Below are 26,005 nucleotides of genomic sequence, written 5' to 3' on the forward strand. Positions count from 1 at the left end.
GAGCCAACCGAAAACTCCAAACCCAGCCAACCGACCTGTATACTCATAGACATTTCTCCATTTCGGTGATGTATAGCTTGATATGGGACTCCAGCTTGAGATATTCATCGTGGGCCCGGTGAATCTCGCTTTCGATATTCTCTTTGAGATCCGCCATCTAAGGTCATGTCAGCAACCATGGTCAGCACACCATGAGGAACAAGGATAGCCAACCTTTTTCTCAGTCTGCTCGATACGTATCCTCCTCATCTCCATTTCTCGTTGCTTCTCTGCGCGCTCTTCACGGAGCTGTTTCTGCACGTTGCGTAGCTCTTCCATCCGTGCTTGCGCCTGCTCCTGCTTCTCTTGGCTACTCTTTCGGAGAGCCTCGATCCTTTCGTTCCAGCGAGCCAGCTGCCGCTGCAGTAGTTTCTCCGTCTGTTCTACTTCTCGTACGCTGTTTCCTCGTTCTGAAATCGCGTCTCTGTTCCTGGCGGCACGCGCATCTTCTTCTTCCTCCTTTTGCAGCTCTACAGAGATGTCTTCCAGCACCTTCACACAGGCCTGGACTTCATTGGCAACAACAGTGAAGGTATCTGTAGACGTCTGCAGAGCCCTGAGCCTCCTCTCCATCACATCGACTTGTCCCTTCTCGCGGGCCAAGCTCTCTGACAATTCTGTCAGGGATGCCTGCAGACTCGCAGAGCTTTCCAGAACATATGGCCGGAGCTTCTCGATTTCCTGTCGGGTGCGCACGACCTTTTCCATCTTCTCCTCCAACGTTGCCTGCCGTTTAGCCTTGTCTCCCTTGACCCGTTCCAGTGTCTCAGCAACCCTCTCTTGTTCCCGCCGCAACTCGAGCAACCGTGTTTTCAGCGCGTCGTTCCGTCGAGTTTTCTCCTTAACTTGGCTCTCCATCGCTTTCTGATTTCGCCTCATTTCTTCTAGGCGCTGTTCCATCTCCTGATTCTCTGCGTAGAGCGCCTCGATGCGCGCCTTGGTCCTCTCTGATTTGTTGAAATGCTCATCGATAACGGAGGTCTGCGACTCTCGGAATCGGACAAAGTTGATCAGGTAGGAGAATATTTTGACGAGTCGATCATGCGTAGGCTTCGTTAGATCCGTAAATGTAAAATCGTTCACCCCGCACTAGAAGCCCTGTCAGAGACGCTCTGGCTTGTTGTAGAAAGTGAAGCAGTACCTCGATCATCAACCTCCTCAAACTCACGAAGAACGCCATCATGTTACGCGTCTCGTTAGGTACAATGTCGGCGTAATCACCACAGATATCCTGTGCTGCTGCGCGCATCGCCGGTTCCACCGTCTCACGGGTAGTGTTCATCAGAAGCTCCGCAAACCATTCTAGCACCATTTGAATCTGCTGAGGATTCGGCTTGACCAAGTCGGCCGGGGTGAACGGGATCCCGATATCGTTGATACATCCTGCGATTTCCTTGTCCGGCTATTCCTCTGGTGAGTATACATAATTTTACGCTGGGGTTCTTCAGACTGACCAGCCGCATCAATGCATCGCTCTCATCTTCCTTGCGGCGATTTCGATTATGTTGCTGCTGGGATCCATAGAATTGCTGGCTCATGCGATGATTGTAGGCCATTGCTGCACGTGTTGTGGTCTCTCCAAATTGCGAAATCTATCAAAGAAGAGCATGTGCAGCAGTGAGATAGCGGTGGACCGGCTTTTGTTTACCGCGAACTGGAGAGGGTGCTGAAAACAGCTTAGTGCGGAGGGATGCCATGTGCAGCGAGGGGCGCGGGTGCAATTGATGCAAACACGATGACTCGCGGCACAATTATATACATTTCTGGCAGGCAAAGTCCTCGACTCGGCGACTACAACCCCGTCTGCCACCCTTGCCTCCGGGAACAGGCTTTATCTAACAGCCATGGCGACTACCGAGTCAGGTTTTGAGTAAGTGTCACCTCAAAACTCATACTGAATACTGCCCTCCTGCTAACGCATGGCTAGCATTGTTGCGACGTACAATGATCTCCTTCGCTCCGATCCCGACTTGACGATGCCAATTGCGGCCATCGAGGCCCTGGTTCTCCTCCTGACACATTCCCCGTCTTCGACGATATCAGAGACTCTTGACCTGCTAGAGACTCATACCGCCCGTCTGAAGAAGGCCATTCCCAACCCGATTGCACTCTCCGCAGGCACCGATCTCTTCCAAAGATATTTGATCACGACCCTCCAAAGACCGGGTCAGCTAGGACCTGCAGGTGATTTCAACGCTATCCGAGCTCATCTGCTCTCAAATGGACGCCTTTTCATCAAGCGTGCCAAGGAAAGTCGACAGAAAATTGCTGCGTTTGGCAGGGGCTTTGTCCGAGATGGGAGCACGGTTCTTACAAACGGCGGCTCGCGAGTCGTCTCTGCCCTGCTCCAGAAGGCAGCAGATGATAACAGCGGTCCCTCCGCTGTGAGGTTCCGTGTCATCTACGTTCTCCACTCCATCAACGGCGAGGAGGAGCCGGAGGGGTTGGAGACTGTGCGCGCTTTGAGAGCGAGGGGCGTTCCAGTTGCGACCATCCCGGAATCTGCAGTGGCTTACTCGCTCGGAATGGTGGATATGGTGATCGTCGGCGCTGAGGGTGTGGTGGAAAATGGAGGCATCGTGTCACGAATGGGCACTTACCAGATCGGCCTTCTGGCCAAGGCGATGGGGAAACCGTTCTACGTCGTGGCTGAAAGTCACAAGTTCGTTCGATTATACCCGCTGGGGCAGTACGATCTTCCTATCGAACAGCATGTCATCGATTTCAAGACAGAGGAAGACATCAACGGTGCCCCTGCAGATGCTCAGAGTTCCAAGACAATGAGGCATGATGCAGTTGATTTCACACCGCCGCACCTGATATCAGCTTTGATAACGGAAAGCGGCGTGCTGACGCCGAGCGCTGTAAGCGAGGAACTCATCAAGATATGGTTTTGAGCTGCCCTTATGCTTGATGTGCAATTGCAATTGGAATCATGAGAAAGGTTCCTGCAGGAGAAATCTGCGGAATTCGAGCACGCTCTGTAGAGCATGATGATTATACCTACTCCTTAGCAAGACTGACGATCTCCCTCCATGCATTGCGACAACCAAGTCGAATGAAGAAGTTCTGAAATCGCAGATGTGAATCCCGAAAGGGGTCCAGGGAGTGGACCATGATCGTGGAGGGAGACCACTTCGTCACTTGCTACGTTTGTTACGCTGTTATGAGAATCGATTCCAGGAGCAGGTTACCTGTAACTTACGAGCAGATGATATGTATCAAAAACCGTCATGGTATTCCGGGAAGGGACCACGTGGGCAGGACTCACCGCGTCGCCTGAAGGGACGGACAAGAAAGACATCTATCTATATCTAACATTGAAAGATACGCCGATATGCTACAGAGGGAAGCAAGCCTGACGCGGCATATAGATGATAGTCAATAAAAAAAGAATAAATACTGTATAGTTTTCCAAAAGCCTTATGACGGACTTTTTTTGAAAAAAAAAAACTCGTATTCCCAAGATCAGATCTTGAATTCAAATTCGAGACTACATACAGTAATAACCAAAACCAGAACTAGAACCAGTCCGCCAACGCCATTCATTCATTCGTCTAATCATCATAACCATCATTTTGTTCGTTGTCTCATATCTCATGTCTCATATCTCGTTTCTCATATCTTTGCATGTCTTTCGTTCATTCGTTCGTTCGTTCATCATGCGTCATCGTCAGATATCGGTGTCGATGTCGAATTGTCTCTCATCTGACTCCTCCTTTCACGCTGCGCATGAATATCATATCATGACATGTCATGCCTCGGTTCCATAGTCCTTTTCATTTCAGATAGACTCAACTCGACTCTCAGTAAGTAAGGGGCCCTCCGTGAGTGAGTGAGTGATGCGCGTCTGGTCTGTCCGTTGACTGCCAGATAGACAGACAGACAGACAGGTCAAACGAGTGACGTTTTGGGGTCGTCTCGTCTCGTCTCGTCCAGTCCAAGATGAAGAAAGAAAGAAAGAAAGAAAGATAATGACCCAACTTCGTCCTTCGTTTCCTGCCTGGAAGGGAAGGGAAAGCAAGGGAAGGAGGGACATCATCAATCATCGTATCTGTTGCCGGATCGCTGGATCTTTCGCAGACGATGGGTAGATCGCATAGATATTTTAAACGAGTGTCGTGTCGTTCGGTCGTCGATGGTGTTGTCGTTCGTGTATGTACCACGTGACATGTGCGGTGTGGTGGGTAGAGAAGAGATAATAGATGATAGGGCTTCCCCCATCTCTCGTCATAGAGTGATGGGGCATGATTCTGCCAAGCAGAATGCCCCGTCTCAGCCTCACCAGATGTGAGGAAGAGAAGCACCTTTATCGAGCACGGCTCCAGCATCGTAGCCAGCGCTGGCACCCGCAAGGCAAGAAGCGAGAAGAGATGATCCCTGCTGGTCATGAAGCGGAAGCGGATCCATCTCATAGCCAAACGGAAGAAGAGGAAGAAAAGAGGATCTTTCAGCAGCTGTAACAGTGGGTAGTATATTCTGAGGCACAGCGGCGAATGCGTAAAGGAGGAGATATCCCAATGCGACGAAGAGCCAGATTGCAGCCATTGTGGTTGTTTTTTCAGATTTAGTGAATAGTAGTAAGTAATATAATGTCGCTGTTGCGGTAGGAGGTATCTCGACAATGGAACGCAATGGCAAGAGTTAAGAGAAAAAAGTGTAGGTTATATTGGTTGGTTGGTAGGTAAGAAGAATTTATGAAGGCCAAGCACAGTGTTAAAGGTGATCAAGAGCGGGGGAAAGAAAAAGTCGGGGAATAATTACGGTGAGTTGGCAAGTGATATACATTGGGTATGCATATACGTCAGTGCATCAATCAATCGTACCCTGTAGATGGGATAGGTATCAATTAAAGTTTAGGTAGGTTTAGTAGGCAGGTATGTAGGGCCCAATAACTAGAGAACTTGTAGGAGAATTCCGGGTGGAAATGGTCGAATGGCGATGCAGAGCCTACGTATTTCCTCTTCTACTATACTTACCTAGGTAGGAGGTATGCATGATTGTAGGTACCCAACGATGTCGTAGAGTTGAGTTTAATTCTTCACCTCCTTAATACTACTCTGTAGTCAGATGGACTTGATGGATGGAGGTCACGAGTCACGATATAAATTTCCTTTTCCTGTCCTGATAGGATGGATCTACGTTAGGTATCCAGGTGATTTACTGTAATCTCTGAGCAACCTTACTCAGGACAAAGCTGCTGGCCAGTCCAGTCCAGTCTATGGAGTACTCCGTAGTTTGGTAACTTAACGAAATGACGCATCCATATTTCCGCAAATCATGGATTGGACCCTTTCTATGCCTCACTACTCTGTATGGAGCACTCCGTACTCTAACTACCTCTTCACAGTACTCTTTACTCCCTACACCGCACTTGAAAAAGAGAAGAAAAAAAATCATCGCGTGAGTACATATGTACTCCATACTACGTACCTACTTGCGTAAGCGGGTGGGTATCTATCAAGACAGCGAGCGAGACAGGATATAGATCGATCTGGCGGTGTGAATTGGCACCACCAACGGCTTCTTAGTTAGACTTACGATGGGGGTTCTTCTATGTACAGTAGCGTTCCCCGCGTTTTTACTGTATTTCTTTTTTTTTCCGACGTCACGTGTCCAATGTGTCATGACTCATGTGTCGCGGGGGGGGGGGGGTTTACCTTGGTGGAAGATTACTCCGCAAAGTACTCTGTACGGAGTACTGCGTGCTTAAGAATTATTTGATTATTTAGTTCAAAGTCTACGGGGCCACATTGTTCAAAGACTCAGCCCAGTCAGGCTCGCGTTGGTCGGGAGAGGAGAGAAATCCGGGTGGAGTGCCCACTGCCCAAACCCGAAAATACGGAGTACGGAGTACTCCGTACTCTAAGTTAAATGAGGGGTCATTTAACTAATCGCTACTCCGTAGTTAAGTGGGCAAAGTGAAAGAACCGCAGGCGATTATTATCCTTTCGGCTTATCGCGGAGAAAGCACTGGTTGACTTCTTCCCTTCTCTTGTGGTGTGGCGATTATTATTCACAAGCTGACAGATATGGATATACTACAGCCGAATTAGGGAATAATGGATGCTGACGGCTTGAGAAGGACCTCAGGTCTTGTTCTATTCTTGTCAGTCAGCGGATGTCTGCGGAAAAAGATTGATTGAAGTTCGGATCGGATCCATCCATTTGATCTGGTCATGTGGGGGATCATTAGTAACATGATTTCCTCAGTACAGAGTATCCGGTAGTGAGGAAACACTACGATTTGAATTCAGAGGGCAGATGATCTTGTCTCGTGGCTTTGAAAAAAAAAAAACTAAAATCTAATCTTGCTGGGAATCTAGGTGTGCTGATCTACCAATACCTACCTAGGCAAGGGTGGTGAAGGAGGGGCTGAGGCTGACGGCTCCGGCTCCCCCTCGTGCAATCAATCAATCAATCATCCTGGTGTAATCGGCTGTGAGTGGTCAGTGCTTCCTCTGGTGAGATCACTAAGAAGTCAACCACTTCTGACTGTAAAAGTTCTTACACTTCGTCTGCTTCGTCTCTTTCGTCTTGCCTCAGGTTCGTCTTGAATATCTCTGGCACTCTGCAAGGAGCAGGATCTCGGCATTTAACCGACGCCTACAAGACTCTCTCCGCAACCTCGACAGGGATCCATTTAGTAGCTTGCAGTCAAATCACCAATCAATATCAGCATCACCGCGGTATTCGAGACACTGCTTCGCTGGCACCATACAGGAAATTCTCGAACCCTCGAAAGAACTAGAAAAGAAATTCTGTCAGCCATGGACGCAGAGACTCTCACTCGAGCGTCCAGCATCGGCAACCGGTCGTCGAGCCTATTGATCGGAGAGCGCAGAAGGTCATTTGTCGAAGAGGAGGACAACCGAATCTCCTCCTATGACTCATGGTCGATAAAGAAGCTTCTGGGGGGGCGTCGTGGGAGTCATAAATATCGCGTCTTGGAGAGGGAGCGGAGAGAGCCGAGACGGCTGCAGAAAAAGGGTTACTCCAATAAGTTGTATTGAGCTCGACGACGGATTACTTCAGTTGCTCTTTTGACATGTCGCGTTTCGATGAAAGGGAGCAGAGCGTCTCTTTTCTCTGCCAGAATTCCGATAAAGCTGTGGACCAGCTCCATCATGCCTGATGAATGAGCTTCGCTGGATATCCTACTGTTATTAACCACGAGGGTCGTCGGCGATATCAACGAGAAGGATCCGCATTGCCCTTGCTTGCAACTTTGTTGATATCAGAGAGTGAAACTACGCTCCCGATCGACATTTTACACGATAAATGGGCTGCAAGGTGGAACATTGCGTGGAGTTATGGGAGGTACAATATTTATGTCTTCAAGCTGAACGAGGAGTTTGAATTCGCGGGCGACTTCTCTCCACTCAGCTAGCAATTTAGAATTAGGAATCTGTCGTCTTCAGTCCAGTTCAGAATATATATCCTGATATCTTCTATGAACAATGCAATTGTGTCAACGCAGTCATACTGTCTCAGGCGAGAGCTCTATTCGGATGAATTAAGATTAGTATAGATATATGTATATCACCCATACATACAACCAGCAGACTGGAACCTTTGTTGTGCAGTTCTTGCTGCTGTAACCAAACTATAAACCAATTCCTCTCTCACCCTCGATTATAGTCGACGTAGGGCGCTTTCTCCTACCAGGCTGATCACCAGTCGTGATCGAGGACGCGGGTGGAGGTGGAGGAGGGATCGAGAACAGGGCCTTTTCATCTTCATTGGCCGCCGATGCAGGACTCACGGCATCCTGGGGAGCCGCAGGACGTCGTCTGCCCACATTGACACTGATCGTCTGCCCGGGCTTTAAGCTGTAGTCTTTGATAGTGGACGAGGCTTGATCTGATTGCCGAGCATTATTGTTGTTGGTATGTTGCCTCTTCTCCCCGCTGCTTCCATCAGCAAAACCCAGAATCTTTCTCGCCTCTTGCAACGAGACTCCAAAATCAAACGCCTCGCTTCGATCCTCAAATCCAATCCCCAGGAGAGCTTTCTTCCCCTCACCGACGACACGCAGGACGAAGAATCGTGACGAGTCGAGCACGTGCTCTACCGCGCCGACATCCGTGTATGGCGCTGCAGCGAAGAGATTGCCACTGTCCGGATCTTCGAGCAGGATGTCCGTCTTCACTTTTTCCTGCTCATCGCCCTGGGCGCTCTGAACCGGGATGGCGGTTTCGAGGATGCGCAGCCGCGCGGTGAAGATTTGTCGGGTCTTTCCCGTTCGAGGGTCCGGAGTCGTCCAGTCGGCGGCTGTGTAGCCTTTCATCGACGTCAGGGGCGGGACGGTGTAGACATGGACGGAGCGGGCGATGAAGAGGACACGCTGGAGGGCGTCTCCGGGGAGGGGTTGCCCTGTTGCGGGGTCCACGGGGCCGGAGTCACCAGACATGACGACGGAAAAGCTTGTCGTTTCTAGTTCTATATCTTTGCCGAGGTCTTCTTCTTGTTCTTGTTCTTTTCTCTTTTTCTTTTTCTTTTTCTGTTGTCACGATTGATGGTGGTGATTTTTATTGAAAATGAAGCAGTATAAAGATGAGCGGCGGGCCTCGTCGATAATCTAAGCTACTAATCTTTTAACTATCTGCTCCGTACACCGCTTATCTTAGCTCGCCAAGTCAACGGTTGCGACAATGCATGATGACAATGTACGGAGTACTCCATACAGTCCATGCATATGGACCAGACAACATGGTGAATTCAACAGTTACTTCCCTGGTAATCAGGTATTACTTGAAGAATACACCGATCTGGTCTAGTAGGTATGCATGTACAATTGTACAGTACATACTCCGTCCAGTACCAGGGAAATCCACGGAGGGAAATTAATCCGACTGGTCTAGACCGTTTTCTGCAGCGAGTAGATAAATCCCTGCATCCATGGATTTCTGTACCCACTGGCCGTTGTCTGAACCAGTGAACCTTAGAACAAACTCTCTAAAAAGTTTCAGTTTAAATTATTCGGATAATAATAGTAACTCGTACCTAGGTACGGAGTAGACTTGGAAGGTACTGCAATACTGATCTTCTATATCAGGATTTTACCCCGGACAGAATATATAACCATGGTTCTGGTGTATCACCTGGAGAGCGCCCCACCTAGGTACCTAGGTAGCAAAGCGGTACATCCTGCCTGCTGTTGGAAAGGTTTCAAAAGTTCTGCTCGGCCGGGAAACGCAGGAACGGCAGTGGTTTTGAGACAACTGACTTCTGCAGGTTCACTGGCCAATGTCTCAGTCTGGTAGGCTTGTACAGCCATGATTGGTTGCATTAAAAAATCGAGTTTTATTTTTCTGTCTTGCTGATTATTTTCCAGCTGTAGATCTGGGTAATAATTTCTATTCGATATAAAATAAATTATTCTGTATTAGGAGTAATGTATGTGACCGGCTAACTTTGCCAGTGTTCTGATGGTAATAATACGGCTGACTAAGATCTGGATAGGGGTTCTTAACGGTCGGCAAGACTTATAGTAGGATACAAAGGATGTATCTTCCAATACTCTTCTGACAGATCATTCTGACTGGCATAACTCTTGTAGTAGTTTGTACTACGTGCTGATAGACAGGTGGACGCGTGGCAACCGTATCGTATTGTATGGCAACTGTCTTGCATCGGAATATCCGCCATTGAGCCAGTCACATTGCGGATCGCGTGTCCCCTGCAGACTGTCAGACAGACAGACTTGTCTCTGCAGCTGTGCCAGTATACAGCTCAACTGTTGTCATGCGTTGATGGCCTGCAGTTTCTAGAAGAACATAACAAACTCATGTTCATGTATACACAGGTAGATAAGTTGTAATTTATGCACATCCAGAGGTGGATGGATCAGCGGCAAAACTGGGGTTTCAGTGGGACATGACAGGCACTGCCAAGTCCTCTCTGCACTATCCCCAGTGACGTCCTGCATGTCGAGCTAACTGCCACTTAGAACCATCCTGCCAACGACAAACGCGTTGAATCGACATATACAGTCGATCACGCCAGTGTTCGGTTGGATCGAGTGCCTGAACGAAAAGTTAACTTAAATTGAGTTGCACATTGCCAACGAAACGGTCGGTCGCGACCCGTGGAACAGGCCAGGAACAGCGCCGAGAGACGCCCGTGTCTGCCACCTCACACGCCTAGCTGCTTCTTATTGCTTCTTATTAGCGGCTCCTGCCTTCGCGACCATCCCCGATTTTTTATCCACCTGCAGTCCACCTGCATCCATCCTTTCATACAAATTAATCAACCATCCTCTCTACTACGACACGCTCCGTTTTGGAACTCTGTCTCTCACCTAATCGCATCGCACCACAATCAACCACCACCCATGAATCCCGTTACTCATTCCTCCAACTTCCCAACCGACCACGACCACTGTCGCACCATCTAACTTCCCCCGTGTCGGCGTCGCCCGCGCTCCCGGCCCACCGCCAGACCACCAACTGGTTACGCGGCACAGGATAAAAAAAGACAGGCACATAAGCTGAGCAGCGCCGGGCACCATGGCAATATGGCCTTTTGGTCGCAAGGGCAAGCGGCCCAGAAGTCAGATGAAGGCTTCCGACACCGCTGAGAGGACGCTTTCATCCCAAGACCTCGAGCCCGTCGACAGGAAGCCATCCAGAAAGCGATCCAAGCGCGAGAAGAATCATCCCCGAAGCACTCCTCCAGCCGAATCCTCCTCATCGCAACGGGCTGCCCCCCAGACAACTCAGCCATTGCCCTGCTCACGAAGTCGTGTCGACCGTCCCGCATCGTTTACTGAGACCTTCGATATGGGCCAGGAAAATTTCACAATGGCCTATGCGCCCCCCATGTTGCAAAAGAAGCGAAGCAGTTCATCGAAAGGGACTTTGAAAAAGAGGCTGAGCAAGCGTTCAGCAAGAGACCTGGCCCGAGAGCAAGAAATCCGAGCCCTGAGCTCCTCTCTTCCGGACCGTGAATACCACACATGGGATGTTCGGAGAGGGCCCAGCCGACATACCGATCGCCATCCTTCAGACCATAGCCTTCCCATTCGCGATTCTGCTCGATCCTCCATCTCAGAAGCCTCCGACTCTTATACATTCAAGGTGAACGCCCTTGCTGTCTTCGCACCGCGTCCCGTGCTTCGATATTCAGACGCCCCGAAATACCACATCCCCCGAAGTCGGAACCCGTCCGCAAATTCCATGCGAAACGACAAAAGACTGTTCATAGACGATGAGGATGTGCATTCGTCAGAAAGGGTCGCGGAACTGGCAGATGACTTGGATGCTCCCGCCTTGAGAGAGCTCCTAGAGAGGGATCGCCGTCGAAAGGAAAAGAAGCGCCTAGAGGAGCAGGAGAGGCTCCAGCGCCGGCTCCAACGCCGAGCGGAGCGTCAGCGAGAGGAGGAGAGACGACAGGCTGGTGCGGAGGATGTTGACCCTGAGGAACTGCGCGGTAGAGACCGCACTGAGACCAGCACCACATCCACTGCACACCAAGCCCAGCCCGAGCAAAGTCCCGATGGTCCACAAGCTGGCATCTCTACAGATCAGTCCGGCTCGTGGTTGCGAGGGCCTTCCAGGGGTAGTGATACCCGAAGCGACCGTCTCTCGGAGGTGTCCGCTCATGTGATTGGGAACATCGACGACCGGTCTATTCGCGCCGGCAAGTCAGGCCAACGCCTGGGCACTTTGTCGCCGTCTCAGTCCCCGGTTTCGCAGGATTACTTCAGTACCAATGCTTCCCAGCATCCCAGCGTCGCCCGGGAATCCTTCTCCGACCTCTCCCGCACAGGCGATTCCGAAAAACGCATGTCGGATTACAGCGGTAGGCGTATGGCCTCGTGGACGTCGTTCTTCCGTCGCAAGAGGGATTCCTCGGAGCGTCGCGGACGTCCACCTTCTGAATTCTCCACCACCTCCCTTGAGTCTTTTTCGAAGTCGCAGTCGCATCCTGCTGCCGTGGCTCCTGCCACCATTCCAGAGAGAACCTTCATACGCACTGGCACCATTCATCGTACCCAGTCGAAGTTCACCGAGCACCTTGGTGATTACCCCATCTCACCGCCTGACTCACGCATCCAATCACCAATGCCACAAAATCTCGAAGCAGTTCTTGACACGTCTCCTCATCCTGACCGGACCAGCGAAGTGCTCGATGAGGAACCGACCACCGCGGTCGAGTCTGAGCTCGGGCGCGATAGTCGAGCTCCGAGCCGTCCTCTATCCTGGGAAGCAAGCAGTCGTTGCACGGGCCCTGACAGTGCTGCCTTCCTGTCTCAGTCACTGGCGTCGATCGACTCGGAAGGATCGTGGATGTCTGGAAAGTACCTGCGTCGGATTTCCCAGGCTGCAAACAACCCTGTCCGACGCAGCGCTACTTCGGCGAGGAGGAGATTCGGTGAGTATGCGGAATCCAAGGGTGACACCAGTGAGGAGTACCTCAGCCAACTGGCGGACGAACCTCAAGAGCCTCGTGATTCCGTCTCGGGACTGCGGCGAGCAAGCAGTACTGCGATGGGCGCTGAGACTGGAGGCGACAGCGACGAGTCTCCCACTTCTGATTCAGCCGGAAAAGAGCCCAACGAAACCTGGCACGCCGGACTGGCTCGACAACCAACATTGGTGCGTCCCCAGGTACGGCCGAAGTCGAAGGAAGGGATGCTCGACGTCGAAATGATGGACGCATCTCATGGAAGCGATATCAGCCCCGTGGAAGAGGAAGCGGTTGAGATTCAGCGTGCCACGAGTGTTGACATGGGACGAGGACATGGACATGCCCGCCAGATCAGCGCGGGAAGTGCCCGGTTGCTTGAGATCCGCAGCCGGACCTCTTTCGATTCGAGGCGCTCTGAAGCCGACCAGGTTTCGGTGGACCGGTCTTAAATCTTTCTTTTCGACGAGCTGTGTTTGTATTTTATTTCGTGCCAATGTTTGCAGGGTAAGAAGGCGAGGAGACACCTTGCTCGAGCTGCACCAGGTCTGTTGTCACATTCCGTCCCACATTTGACATTCCTTTGATTTCGTTCAGATGAAAGGATGAAACAAAAAACGAAAACCACAAAAAAAAAAGAAAGAAAAAAAGAAAAAAAAAGAAAAGAAAAAGCAAAAGAAACTATTTTTCTTTTTTTTTAAAAAAAAAAGACAGAAAACAAACCAACCGACCTCGCCCTTTCGAGTCCTATTTTCGGGCTAGACTGATGGCGAACCACACTCATTTGATTTCTTTTTCCTTTTAGTTTCTGCATCCTTTCTCATCGGACCTGGTGGCTCAGACTGTTGTCGAATTCGTCCTTCAACCCTTCTTTGTTGTATCTGATACCCCCTTGCCCTGTTTTGTTTTGTTACATTTCCGGCTGTTGAACCTTCAATGCACATATTGGTACTGTATCACGATGTCTTCTCATGGTATCCCTTTTCTGCTGATCGTTCTGATGATGGATCTGTTTGAGCTGATGGGCAGGCGCTGTTGGCTCATGTCATCTTCCTGATAGCTCATTCAATCTTCAATCCTGTTCTCGACATTTGACAGGATAAATCGAGTGGATGCGATTCAATCAGGTTTCAATCCTGCGAGATTCCTCCATCAGCAATCGGCAGGACAAGGAGATAAGAGAGGTTTAACACGCTATATACATGTACGTTGATTGTATATTTTTAATTACCTGTATCTGCAGGCTGGTATGGAAGTGAACGTTGAAAAGCAGATTCTCATGATCTCTTCTGATCGTAGTCTGAGGGAAATTTGCTTGTTTATCCGCAGTGCGGCGGGGATAAAGCCAGACATGTCAGGTGAACAGCTGGTTGAGGGCTGATCATCTCTGCAGGCTGCAGCAGACTATCTAGATAGCCAGGCTGATCAGCATTGTTTGTTTTCATGTGGGCAATCTACACGTTGATTGGTGCAGATCCGTATCCTCGATTTCACATCACTCCTACATTGTACTGTACATATATACACACTTATGTATCAACACAGATATAATAACTAATAATAACCTTAATCTTACCAACAGCTCTTGTCATCTTTGCCATATTATTGATTGATGATGATCAGCCTCTGATCAAAGAGAATCGTAGTCATTGGTTCCTGACCCCTTCTAGACCGACCCCGATTGGTAAGCACGTTAATCGCACGTCATTTTCGCTAGACCCGTTTGGGACAGCCAGGCGGCCGAACTCCTGCCGCGCAAGATACCAGAGTACTACTACTGTTCTCTGGGCATTATTATTCTCTGCGAAAAGCCTTGCTCTCTTACTCTAACTCGACCGATCAATTGGCGCGCTATCGGGATCCCTTAGCGAGGCGATCTGATCCAGTCAACCAATCCTGTTGGTAGAGACTGTCTCCGTGTCTACCAAACCTGCAGTACAGTACATAGACATTCAATTCTTTTGTAAGCTGTGAATCATCTCGAGGAAATATAGCTCAGCTCACTAATTGTTACCCTAGGTACAGTCATACCTAGACATAGACGTGCTTTGAAATTAATAATGAGGTAAGTGATCATATCATTACGATCTGGCGTTCCTCTTGCATGCATATGCATATGCATTGGTATATGACGACAAGACAATCCATTTCTACTTCCTCCGAGATGCTTCGATGATCGACCATGTCCTTAGAAAGGAGCATTGCCTGCTTTACTCAGCGTGTTTCTCTGGATTATTCATCCGCCCTTTCCAGGGCGCGGTGAAGCCAATCATCAACAATGGCTGATCACCTCCGCCGACCTGACTAATAACGTCACCTCCACCCGCGCCTGTTGCCGCACACCCCTCCTTCCCACTATTAAAGCCCCTCCATTTCGCCATCTTCGCATCTAATCAGTCTCAATCGATCCAGACCATCGTCATCCACCCTCGCATCCACCGTGGCCTCTCTTCGCCGCCTCGTGCCGTCTGCCGTTACTGCTTCGCGTGTGACCTCTGCGCGACCGTCGATTGCGTTAGCTGTCAGAAACTTCTCCTCCACTTCTGCAAGCAGATTCCGACCTACATCTATCACAATGGGTGTCCAGCAGCTCAACAGGTGAGTTGCCTCCTTATTATCAGTAATTGTCACTGAATTTTCCCTCCTTTTTTTTTTCCTCACTCTTCCCATCCTCCGTGATCGGAGAGATGGAAAAAGAGGGAAAAGGGAAAATTCTGAAATAACTCAACAAAGCAAACTGTTACACAGCCAGTGCTAACATTCTCCCAGCAAACCCGAATTCCAAAGCACCATCGAAAGTGACAGGCTCGTCGTCCTCGACGCCTTCGCCACCTGGTGCGGCCCTTGCAAGGCCATCGCCCCCAAGGTCGAGCAGTTCAGCGAGACCTACACCGACGCGACCTTCGTCAAGGTCGACGTCGACGCCGTCCCGGACGTCGCGCAGGAGCTTGGCATCCGCGCCATGCCCACTTTCCTGCTCTTCAAGGGCGGCAAGAAGGTCGCTGAGGTGGTTGGTGCCAACCCGGCTGCGCTGGAGGCCGCCATCAAGAACAACCTGTAATCAGTCATGCTGCCGTTCGGTTATTCCTGTGAAATAGAAAGGACGAATATGAAGGATGGAAGGAAAGGAGACAATCAATGGGATGTGTTTTCTCCTTAGCTCCTGGATTAGTACTATTACATGTACTTACTCTAATCTAAACTAACTCTACGGCCTCGCCTCATCATCCGTCCTTAACAATAACAATGAATCGATAAATCTACTTATCACGCAGTAAATAAGTAAACCATTCTTTCCCTGCCTATGTAATCCTTTCCCTAAATCAGGGTTCAATCAAATCGGATCAAATCAATCAATTGAATGAATTCATTGGAATTAAAAATGGGAAAGCAAGTAAGGCTACGCTTTTCTTGTCCGTCCTCACACATCAATATCCATCAATGTGAGTTATTTTTTTGAAAAGCATTGTTTTCCGCTTCCCGAAAATTTCATTCACTCGTATATACAGTCCATAACTAACTATATGCATAGAGAAATGTCTGTCTCTAGATATGTCCGGTCCAGAGATGCCTAATTAATAGGTATATTAGATATACACGCACCCACACACGTTGTGCAAAAAGTTACCTAAGTAGGAGTCATTCGGGAAGAGTCTCCTCGTTCTGTCGCTGATTCTGCTGCTGCTGCTGCTGCTGCTGCTGCTGCTTCTGCAGCTCCCTCTCCTTAATCCCTGTCTTCGTCTCGACATGCTCCTTGCTGAGGAACTGCTTCGAGACGAACGCACTGGCGACCACGCCCACGGCGGCCACGCACGTGTACAGAATCCACATGTTGCGCAGACTCCACGAGAAAGCGTCCTGGACGGCGCGCTGCTGCTGACGCGGCAGATCGATCCTCCGCAGGAGCAGCACGTTGGCTGCTGCGTCGGCGCCAGCCAGCTGCTCTGTCAGCGTCGCGGACAGGCCCGCCGCGCGGAGGAACGGCTTGCGCAGCGTCATGCTGTTCTGGAACACGACGCCGCCGAGCACGATGGACGAAGCCGTGGCCAGGTTGCGGACGAAGCCGAAAGTCGCCGTCGCCGCGGCGGTGTCGGCCTGCGAGACATTGCTCTGCATGGCGATGAGCGGGGGAGAGAACAGCAAACCTGACCCGATCCCGGCCACGATCTGGAAGCCGATGATCTTGCCCAGCGAGGAAGTTGTGTCGAAGTCGATGTACAGCCCCGTCCCCAGTGCGGTGAACACCGTCCCTAGCCAGATGAGCTCGAGGTAGCGGCCTGTTCGGTGGATGATCACCCCGGCGAGGGCGCTCAGGAAGGATTCTGTCAGGACGATGGGCAGGATTAGGAGACCGGAATGTAGGGGGGAGGCTTCCTTCGCGGATTGGAAGTAGAGGGGGAGGTAGTACTCGCCGCCGATGAAGACCTGAAGTAGATGTCAATTGTCTTTGAAACTTCTAGAACAAAAAGGACCAAGGGAAAAAGTATTCTCTGGGCCTACCATCCCGTGCGAAAAAGCTACAACAAAGCACGCAACATTGGACATGTTCTTGAAGATATCCAGCGGCATAAGCGGATACCTGGCCAATCGTTTCTCGCAGTAGATAAAGACAAGCGACATCAGACAGCCAAAGACGATCAGGCAGATGACCTGCGGCGAGCTCCAGGAGAAGGTCGCGCCGCCAAAGTCCAACCCCAGCAGCAGCATCAGGGTCAGGCCCAGGATCGATAGACTGCCGAACCAGTCGATGGCCCGGATGCCGTCCAGCATCGTCGTCCGCGGGTTGTGCACGTCCAGGAAGAGCAGCAGCAGCAGGAACGCCGTGCCGCAGACCGGCAGGTTGATCCAGTAGATCCATCGCCATGAGACTGCCTGCGTCAACGCGCCGCCCATGATGGGGCCCACGGCGCCGGCGATCGCCCACATGAACTCGAGAAGACCGAGATAGAGACTCCGGCGGCTAGAAATGTCAGCACCAGCACCAGCAGACTCAGCGCTGTAGAAGGGTCAGGTCATACCGCACGCTGAAGAGATCCGAAATCGTGATCGTGACCAGCTGAATGAGCCCGCCGCCCGCAACGCCTTCCAACGCACGACCGACAATCAGCATCGTCATGTCGACAGCCGTGGCGCAGATGATGGAGCTGCCGAAGAAGAGCGCCACGGCAGCCAGCAGGACGGGCTTCCGTCCCCAGATATCGGACAGATTCGCCCAGATGTTGGCGCCGGCCGCGTTGGCGAGGAGGTATGCGCCCCCGATCCAGACGTAGCCAGCGGCCGAATGCAGGTCTGCTGCGATGGTCGGGATGACGGTGGCTACGATGGTCTGGTCAAGGGCGGCAATCAACAGGCTGAGCTGGGAGGAGTTAGCATTGCAGCATTGATATGCTGGATTGGAGGCACGTACAGAAAGAGCGATGAAGATGGCCAGGACTCGAAATCTCCCACGGGACGGTTCGTCATTGTCATTGTCATCTTGTAGCTGTGGGGGTTCTGCCGGCGATGCATTTGCCTGAGAGGGTAATTTGTCCAGCTCGTATCCCTCGGGAGGTATACCGATACCGACAGGAGGATCCTTCAACGCTTTCTCTTCATCTCGAGCAGGGCCATCTTCATGGGTTTTCACTGCCGCCGGATCATCCTCCACTTCAGATGAACTCGACTGGACCATGATTGATGAACCGTTGTATCTTTTTTTTCAGTCTAGTTTGTACTGTACTCGTACTATCGATTCGACATCGCCCCGGTGGGAGCAGCTTCATGAAGTTTTAAAAAAGAAGGAAAAGAAGGGCTGGATTCAAAACTGGCCCAGCTGCATTCCTATCAAGCTTGTGTCCTGCAGGTACTAAATATGTACGTACATGCTTCATCGAAGACGTGTTCGTACGGTTGTTGTAGGTGAACAAAGCCTGGAAAGAAAGTCTCCACAAATTCTAATTTCGAATTCTCCATCGTCCGGGGCTCCATAAGCAACTAACTGGTGGGGTGGCATAGGGTTCAGGGCACGACTAACCTAGAAGGTACCTAATTATAATATTTATCAGCAATAATATTGAATAATATTGCCTTGTTCATTTTGTGCTATGACTCACTAAATCATCGTCTGGTTAGGATTTAGTACATGGTTAGTATTTAGCTGCGGTGCATGTCAGAAGCTGATTGACAATGGGAAAGATTCAATTTGAATAAAATACCTCCATATGTACTCTCTCATCGCATACATAGATACAAGCATTTCGTATAGTTTCCTAGCAGCTAGAGCCATGATTATTATTCGGAGTTGAAGGTGAAAGTGGTGAGTTCTGGCGAGTTTCGGACAAAGCTTTCGGAATACGGAGTACGGAGTACGGAGTACAGTACGGAATAGAACCGAATTAGGCAGGCAGCTACATAAACCTGGAAAACCACGACATGCACTGGGCAAATAAATAAATGACTACCGTACATACACTGGAGATGACGAGCATTTAGAGACTCACTTAACAATATACACATATATATGCACAGTACTATATACAGCCAATCACATTACTTCTCATTCTCAATTGACACAACAAACCACACCCCGTTTTCCATTTCAACAATTACATTGAACATTTTGAACATATATCCAAGACAAAGGAGAAAAAAAAATAACAGCACTCTGATCTGATCTGATCTGATCTGATCTGATCTGATCTGATCCATCCATACGACACAATTCACAGCAGAAATGCCCCCTGTCCTCCCCCCAGGCTACACCCTCCACGAAGGCTACCCGCCCGTAGCCACCTACCTCCATCTCCGCTCCGCATCGGGTCTGTCCCCGAAGAACACGGCCCAAGCAGCTGCTGCATTGAGGGGGAGTTGGTATGGATGCTACATCAGCTATAATCATACCAATGCAAACACCAATTCCAATATCGATATCGATACACTAGACAGCGACAATACCAACGATGATATTGTTGGTTCTACTGCTGCTGCTGCTGACGAGATCGTCGCCATGGGCCGCGTCATCGGCGACGGAGGCTGGTACTTCCACATCGTCGATATGGCTGTGTTACCTGCTCATCAGCGGAGAGGCCTGGGTGATGCTATTTTGAAGAAGCTGCTGGAGAGGATTCGACTGGAAGCGCCTGCTGCTGACCCTGAAACTGAACCTGCACCAGAAGTATCGACGGAGGAGAACGATGAGAAGAAGAATACCAACGCATCGTTTCTGCCCTACATCAGCTTGTTCGCAGACGAGGCTGGGAGGAAGCTGTATGCGCGAAATGGGTTTGTTGAATCGGCGCCGAGGTCCTTGGGGATGGTGTTGCGGTGGAATACCCCCGAGGATGGGAATGCAAGGACGAGTACGGGTGAGAGTGCGAGTGCGAGTAGTTGATTTAGACCTGTCTGTGTTTATTTCTGTCTTGTTGTCTGTCTGTCTGTCTGTGAGAGAGAAGGATTCCCGTTGGTATATACCATGAAGTCATTCCGTTTATTTCAATCAATTGATCGATTAATTGCATCACATTTCCAAGACTTTCGTCTTTTCTCTTTTATTCTCAGCGAATTCGGAGTATTCCGAAATTTCCTGCAACCTGGCACAAATTTATATTGTACTGTACAGTCTCAGACAGAGATACATATAGGCTACTGCTACTGCTGCTGTTGCTACTCAGTCTCAATCTCCCTCTGCCTCCTATCCAACCTCACAGCCGACAACCCCAACGCCAACTTACTCATCTCCACCGGATCATGGTCCAGCTCCGCATACATAGCGTCGACATCCCTGCCGATACCCACTTCCTCGGCCGTCTCGAGGCTGCGCGCGTCCAGGAACGGCGCCAGACACGGCCAGACGGCCTGCGCGTTGTCAAAGAAGAGGTCGACCGCCAGGTCGCCCATGCCTTTGATCTCTTTCATCCGTCGCCGGGTCTGGTCGCGTTTGCAGGCGGTTTTTTTGAGGAGGTTGTTTAGGTCGCCGTCTAAGAAGACAAAGACAAAGGTATTAGCATTGCTCTTCTCGAAGAGAAAAAAAAAAGGAGACATCCCAGCAGGATGGATCATGGATTATGCATTATGCATTATGGCTATGGATGCATGCTCATACCATACTCCTCATTAATCAACTCCGCCAAATCCCCCAACCGCGTAGCCGTCTGCTCGCGATAGCGATTATACCCTCCTTCCGACAGCACCCTGACGCGATCGTCCCAGGTGCTCTCGCTCAGGGTGTTGATGTCATGATAGCCCGCGCGGATCACATTGTTGACCGTCCGCTGCGCCAGGTCGTGCGAGATGCGCGTCGATTTGAGCAGCGCGTCGAGCACCATTGCGAGGAGCGTTGAGGGCGTCGGCTCCAGCGGGACGGCTTCGGTTGGTATTGGTATCCCTTGGAGAGGGAGACCGCCGTAGTTGGCGATGGTTTTGTGGAGCTTCTTTTTGGCGGAGGGGGAGTCGTCCATGGGTGGAACGAGTTTGTTTATTCACGTATGTATATGTGACCTTGGGAGAATTGGGCTGGATGATAGGAAATGGAAATTGTAGTGGCAATTGCGATCGACGAGCTATAGAATATGGTATGTACTGGACGAGTACATTCAATCAAGGTGGTTTATAATATAGCTATAGCTGTAGCTGTATATGCAGCTGTAGCAACGGACGTCTCGTGCAGTTTCTCGAGCTTCCTCTCATGTTGAATTAAATCTGTCTTACCGTCGTCAGCACGTTGAAAAGAAAGGCATTGGACAGACAATGAAGTTGCCCTCATAGATGACGTCGCTGTGATGGGATCAGATCAGGTGATGAGCTGAACTGTATATGGATATCTTCTAATCCAATGAGGGACGCAGACCGAGTAGACTGCCTGGGTACAGCAGGCAGAACCATCCCCCTGTTCCATATTCTAGGGTGGGAATACTGTCGCTTAATTTAAATAAGTGCTGGGCATGGTGAACGGAAAAGGTGTCTTCCTGTTGCAAAGAATTTCCAAAAATTCATTCCGTTCAGTCGACAAGGTCATATTGATACGGTTTGACTGCGTGGGCCTTTTCAATTGCGTAGAGATATGAACATACCAGTAGCATACCCGTAGGTATACCCGTAGGTAGGTCAATTCAAATTTCCTACCACCTGAGATGAACAAAAAAAATCATAATTTAATCTGCATTTCTTTAATACAGCCTTTTCGGAGAACAGGAGCATAATCTTGGTGTCTTCTCGGGACGTCGTTTGTATATGCCCAGAAGAAATGGAAAAGATATGCACGTAGGTATCCGAAATGTCCTATTATGAAAGTGAAAGGAAAAGAAAAGCAAAAGACAAGAGAGAATGGAAAACGATGTCTTCAAGTGGAGATTCTTCATCATACCTGTCTGCTCACAGCCTCGCCTTGTTCTTTTGCTGCAAGGCTTCCTCAACTACCTCTACGGCAGTCGTCGCGCACCCCCAAGATGTCTGATAACCATAGCCGCCATGCCCGTAGTTGTGGACCACCCAGACGCCATCAATCAGCTCCTTCTCGACGCGAGGCCCATCCTCTCGCACCGGCCGCAGTCCGACACCATGGCGGATGACGTCGAGACCTTCGATCCCCTGGCCTTTGGCCACCAGGCTCGGACACAGCTCGACACAGCGTTTCATGATCCGCACGGCCAGGTTGGGGTCGGGCAGGGGATCCCAGTTGTGTTTCTGATAGGAGCCGCCCAGGATCGTACCTCCTCCTGTGAAAATAATAAGTTAATACGTTTACTCCTGTTTTATTTTCTCCTGTGTATTCATCAGCATACGTACCTGCCGCCCGTGTCATAATGTAGGTCACTTCATCATCTCCATCATCTGTGCCCGAGATCGAGCACATCAATCCGGGGTCGTTGCGAACGACGACAATCTGGCCTCTGGCCGGTAAGAGGGTATTGTCCATAACTCCGCCTAACTTGCGGGAGGACAATCCCGTGCAGTTGACCACGAGATCCGCCTTCTTCCCTGAATGGTGGGCATTTGCAGCTTCCGCCACGTGTTTGAAGACAGCCCTCTTGAAGACCACGCCGTTCTTCCGACATTGGCCTACGAGCCAGGGGAGATAGACGGCCGTGTTGATGCAGACGGAGGTGAAGCTGTTTGCATTGTCGATACCGGGCGCCAATTCTTCTTTGGGAATCTCACGGAACTGAAATAGATGTGGTTAGCGGACATGGCCTAGAGAGAGTTCATGGTGGATTTCGTACATTTGGCAGCACTTCCCGGTACCATGGATTGGGTTTCACGAGCTCGGAGAACCACTGTCCCGTGGTCGACCCCTGGTCTTTTACGCGATTATACACGACAGTGTCTGTGGGTTGTCAGTTGGTGACCGACACGGAGATTGTTCGATAAAAATCCAAAACCAATGTGCAGCCTACCTTGAAAGTGGATGCCAGCCTCTGGGCAATTCTGGGCAATGTCTCGCAGATGAGGCCAGGTTGCTCTCTCCCATTGGCCTACGCGGCTGTTCTCAGCACCCACTCTACGGATGGATGGTCAGTCTGATGACTTCAATTCTGGATTTCCACTGATTCACCCTTGGAGGACGCACGGGAGGTAGTTGGCTCCGGCCCAGGGGGAGCAATATTCGATATCGTAGTCCCCCGGCATGTGCTTGGCCGCGACGGTGATCTTGTTGGCAGCATTCTTGGAGAGGAGGTATGCGGTGGTCAAGCCAGAGACACCTGCCCTGCAGTCAGTTAGTTGGCTGTCAGCTAGAGTGCTGAATGAGAGGAGATGCACACCCCAGAACGACGATGTTATTGGTCGCCATGCTTGATCTGATCTGTACTTATCAGATGGACTGACTTGTACCACAATGGCAGAAGATCCTTCAGAGGATTCAAGTAGATTAAGTACTCCGTCCGCTTCCCCGATAACGAGGTGGGACAGTCCCAATGCTTTGGTAGTGGGGCGGGACTCGCTAGTTGAGTACCCGATAACGATTCCCCGATAACCTTCCCCGCAATATAAAAATTGCCGAAGATTTCCAGGGAAACAGATGAAAGGAGGATTCTGCTAGATAATTCCTCGAGAGAGTTCGATGGAGAATTTTCTTATATTATTTGTAAGACTCTGTGCTACGATCTACAATGTCAATTGATTGTCTCTATCGTCTTTTCTTCTCACATAAAGGAAAGGATTCGAAGAGTGCCAAGAGTATTTCTCTGAATAATTATCCTGCTCCACCGAGTTCCGATTCGATAGACTAAAATCAGGGGAATTGCCTCTATTGAGCAGTAGTGCTTCAACTTCATGATGGTCAACACCAACTGGATTATTCGGGTCCTCAATATAGTGAATTGCTCGAAGCATTCATAGAGCTAAAATCACCTTGATTGTCATTCATCCCTATGTAGACAATATATAGTGAATTACTGAATTCAATCCTTGTCGACGAGTATTTACTTCCATACTCGTAACAATAGACCTAGATTAGCTCAATGAGAATTAATCTAAACGTGTGTAAACGAGTTACTATGACAGGCAACCCTATAAATCGTCTCTTTTCATCTTCTCTGCTGATCTCTTGTTCTCATCCGGACTGATGCATTTTTTCCCTTCGTTTGAAAGTCATCTTTCTGTGCTTCTGGCAAACACTCCTTTCTCTGTCCACTTTCCTTAATCCTAATTGAGTCATTCTTTCTTCAATTCGCCAGCAGGTTCCTGGCAGCGTGTAGTTTTTTCTATTTTTTTCTATTTTTAATTCTTTTCTTTACCACCCATTTCGTCATCGACGGCTCTCTGGCAGAAAACGCTGCTCCACCAATCACCACTGGCGAATTGGCTCACCGCGTCGGGCTCGGTAAGCGGGTTTCCATTGCCCCGTGTCTTGTTTCCCTCTTCATCTTTGTCTGTGTCGAGTCCCTGACAAAAAACTCCTTGCTTCGTTTCCTCCCCCTGTCTTTTTTTTTCTTTTTTTCTTTCTTCCCCTTTACCTCCTTTTCTTCCGCTGCCTCTGCTCGAGGACCATCCCTCGTCAAGTCCCCCGCCAAATGAGGGAGATTCTCGAGCAGAGCTCGCCGATCAATCATGGCTGACGTGCCTGGGAATCGGGCCAGGATCGTGCCTATCATGGCCGCCCGGAAGTCCAGCTGCGATGCCCGCTCCGCGCCCCAGCCAAGGCAGCCCCGAGTAACGCGAGCGTCGAACAAAAAGGCGGCCGACGCGGAGGCTCTCCGGCTGCCTTGTCTGGAGCAGCTGGGTTTGTATGCGTATCCGACGAAAGGGGATGGTATGTGAATTCATTTTATTTTATTTTTTTTAATTTAATTTTCATTTTCAAGTCAACTGACTATCTCCAGGCAACTGTCTCTACTATGCCCTGTCGGATCAATTGTATGGCGTGTGGGACCGCTCTGCGGAGATCCGCCATCATCTGGCCCAGCACATGAAAACGCATCGCGATTACTTTGTGAACTTCACCGCCGCAGTCGGTGGGCGACGGCGAGCCCCCAGACGGGCTGCTTCCGCCGCGGCACGGTCAGCCACTCCAGTCGGGCCATCTGCGTCGCCCCAGGAGCAAGAGGCGGCGTTCGATGCCATGGTGGCCCGGTCCGGGGAGGACGGCGTCTGGGGCGGATCGGAGGAGATCCAGGCGTTCTGTCAGTTCTACAAGCGGGATGTCCGAGTGTATACGGAGTCGGGCATCCAGAACTTCCGCGACGTGAATGCTCCGCCGGATGAAGAGCGAGAGCCGGTTCATATTGCATTTCATGTAAGTAGCCATTACTATTTATTCGGCATCGCTAATATGTTTAGAACTTTAACCATTACTCCTCCGTTCGAAACATCAATGGCCCGCATACCGGGCTCCCATGCGTCAAGCCAACCGGTGAATTCAAACCGGATGCCGGTCAGACCAGCGAGTCCGGGCTGGTCATCGATGTGGTGTCTCCGTGGAAGATTTCCTGCATCCAGGAAGGACTAGGCGGGCGATACGACCACAATACCATTGTGGAGATGCTGCGCCAATGCCGCGGTGACATCGATCGAGCATTCTCCAACTTGCTAGACGAGGAGACGTCCGGATCGTCGCAGTCGTCGTCGCAGTCGTCAGCGAGTACTGTGTCGAAGAGCACCGCCAGTCTGTCAGCAGGCTTGAAGCCCCGCTTGCCGAGTTCGCGCTCTTCCTCCCGACACAGTACCGCGAGTAAGCGGTCGGCCAGCGATAGCGATGATGGAAATCAACTTTCTGGCCGCCGCCGAGGTCGGGAGCAGAAGAGACGGATCTTGCCCAACGTCACCGTGGGCATCGCCTTCCGCGACGAGGAGAAGAATGATCTGGTCTCGCTGCGTTTGAGGGTGAATCCGGATGCCATCGCGGAGCAGGTTGATGAAGTCCCGAAGGATACAATTTCTGAGGGGAGCGACACGGGGACCGACAAGGCTGACCCGGCTGACCCCCCAGCTGCGCCAGCTGGAAGGAAGCTCCGGGCACGCGACCAGCCACGTCGCATGAAGGAGTCTGCAGCAGCAGATGCTTCCGAGTCGGCTGGTAGTAGGGTGATCAAGTGGGAAGAAGAGTGAGTTGTAGTTGTCACTCCAGTGCTATGCCCCGTTA

General features: G+C 50.5%; 10 protein-coding genes across 10 annotated transcripts; 5 read left to right on the forward strand and 5 right to left on the reverse strand.

Annotated features, from left to right (window-relative positions):
- Window positions 1-43: 43 nt before the first annotated feature.
- VTN77DRAFT_2379 (uncharacterized protein) lies at window positions 44-1,595 on the reverse strand (the record flags this gene model as incomplete). Its single annotated transcript, XM_069418211.1, has 4 exons — window positions 44-157; window positions 214-1,128; window positions 1,181-1,441; window positions 1,494-1,595. The coding sequence occupies 4 exons, from the start codon at window positions 1,593-1,595 to the stop codon at window positions 44-46; spliced, it is 1,392 nt and encodes a 463-aa protein (XP_069279277.1).
- A 288-nt stretch (window positions 1,596-1,883) lies between these two features.
- On the forward strand, window positions 1,884-2,936 carry VTN77DRAFT_2380 (uncharacterized protein; the record flags this gene model as incomplete). Its single annotated transcript, XM_069418213.1, has 2 exons — window positions 1,884-1,909; window positions 1,967-2,936. The coding sequence occupies 2 exons, from the start codon at window positions 1,884-1,886 to the stop codon at window positions 2,934-2,936; spliced, it is 996 nt and encodes a 331-aa protein (XP_069279278.1).
- Window positions 2,937-3,845: 909 nt separating this feature from the next.
- VTN77DRAFT_2381 (uncharacterized protein) lies at window positions 3,846-4,454 on the reverse strand (the record flags this gene model as incomplete). Its single annotated transcript, XM_069418214.1, has 1 exon — window positions 3,846-4,454. One exon carries the CDS (start codon window positions 4,452-4,454, stop codon window positions 3,846-3,848), a length of 609 nt encoding a protein of 202 aa, XP_069279279.1.
- Window positions 4,455-7,645: 3,191 nt separating this feature from the next.
- VTN77DRAFT_2382 (uncharacterized protein) lies at window positions 7,646-8,452 on the reverse strand (the record flags this gene model as incomplete). Its single annotated transcript, XM_069418215.1, has 1 exon — window positions 7,646-8,452. One exon carries the CDS (start codon window positions 8,450-8,452, stop codon window positions 7,646-7,648), a length of 807 nt encoding a protein of 268 aa, XP_069279280.1.
- A 2,098-nt stretch (window positions 8,453-10,550) lies between these two features.
- On the forward strand, window positions 10,551-12,902 carry VTN77DRAFT_2383 (uncharacterized protein; the record flags this gene model as incomplete). The annotated part of the gene is made up of 1 exon (XM_069418216.1): window positions 10,551-12,902. The coding sequence occupies one exon, from the start codon at window positions 10,551-10,553 to the stop codon at window positions 12,900-12,902; it is 2,352 nt and encodes a 783-aa protein (XP_069279281.1).
- A 1,608-nt stretch (window positions 12,903-14,510) lies between these two features.
- Window positions 14,511-15,511, forward strand: VTN77DRAFT_2384 (uncharacterized protein; the record flags this gene model as incomplete). The annotated part of the gene is made up of 3 exons (XM_069418217.1): window positions 14,511-14,515; window positions 14,863-15,048; window positions 15,220-15,511. 3 exons carry the CDS (start codon window positions 14,511-14,513, stop codon window positions 15,509-15,511), a joined length of 483 nt encoding a protein of 160 aa, XP_069279282.1.
- A 578-nt stretch (window positions 15,512-16,089) lies between these two features.
- On the reverse strand, window positions 16,090-18,121 carry VTN77DRAFT_2385 (uncharacterized protein; the record flags this gene model as incomplete). The annotated part of the gene is made up of 4 exons (XM_069418218.1): window positions 16,090-16,875; window positions 16,951-17,410; window positions 17,469-17,806; window positions 17,858-18,121. 4 exons carry the CDS (start codon window positions 18,119-18,121, stop codon window positions 16,090-16,092), a joined length of 1,848 nt encoding a protein of 615 aa, XP_069279283.1.
- Window positions 18,122-19,162: 1,041 nt separating this feature from the next.
- Window positions 19,163-19,819, forward strand: VTN77DRAFT_2386 (uncharacterized protein; the record flags this gene model as incomplete). The annotated part of the gene is made up of 1 exon (XM_069418219.1): window positions 19,163-19,819. One exon carries the CDS (start codon window positions 19,163-19,165, stop codon window positions 19,817-19,819), a length of 657 nt encoding a protein of 218 aa, XP_069279284.1.
- Window positions 19,820-21,798: 1,979 nt separating this feature from the next.
- VTN77DRAFT_2387 (uncharacterized protein) lies at window positions 21,799-23,215 on the reverse strand (the record flags this gene model as incomplete). Its single annotated transcript, XM_069418220.1, has 6 exons — window positions 21,799-22,142; window positions 22,213-22,588; window positions 22,647-22,750; window positions 22,821-22,924; window positions 22,994-23,131; window positions 23,187-23,215. 6 exons carry the CDS (start codon window positions 23,213-23,215, stop codon window positions 21,799-21,801), a joined length of 1,095 nt encoding a protein of 364 aa, XP_069279285.1.
- Window positions 23,216-24,516: 1,301 nt separating this feature from the next.
- VTN77DRAFT_2388 (uncharacterized protein) lies at window positions 24,517-25,971 on the forward strand (the record flags this gene model as incomplete). The annotated part of the gene is made up of 3 exons (XM_069418221.1): window positions 24,517-24,676; window positions 24,747-25,159; window positions 25,204-25,971. 3 exons carry the CDS (start codon window positions 24,517-24,519, stop codon window positions 25,969-25,971), a joined length of 1,341 nt encoding a protein of 446 aa, XP_069279286.1.
- Window positions 25,972-26,005: the final 34 nt, after the last annotated feature.

This window comes from Rasamsonia byssochlamydoides, assembly GCF_041956645.1.
Source record: "Rasamsonia byssochlamydoides strain NRRL 3658 unplaced genomic scaffold VTN77scaffold_18, whole genome shotgun sequence".
In the NCBI taxonomy this organism is placed as follows: domain Eukaryota; kingdom Fungi; phylum Ascomycota; class Eurotiomycetes; order Eurotiales; family Trichocomaceae; genus Rasamsonia; species Rasamsonia byssochlamydoides.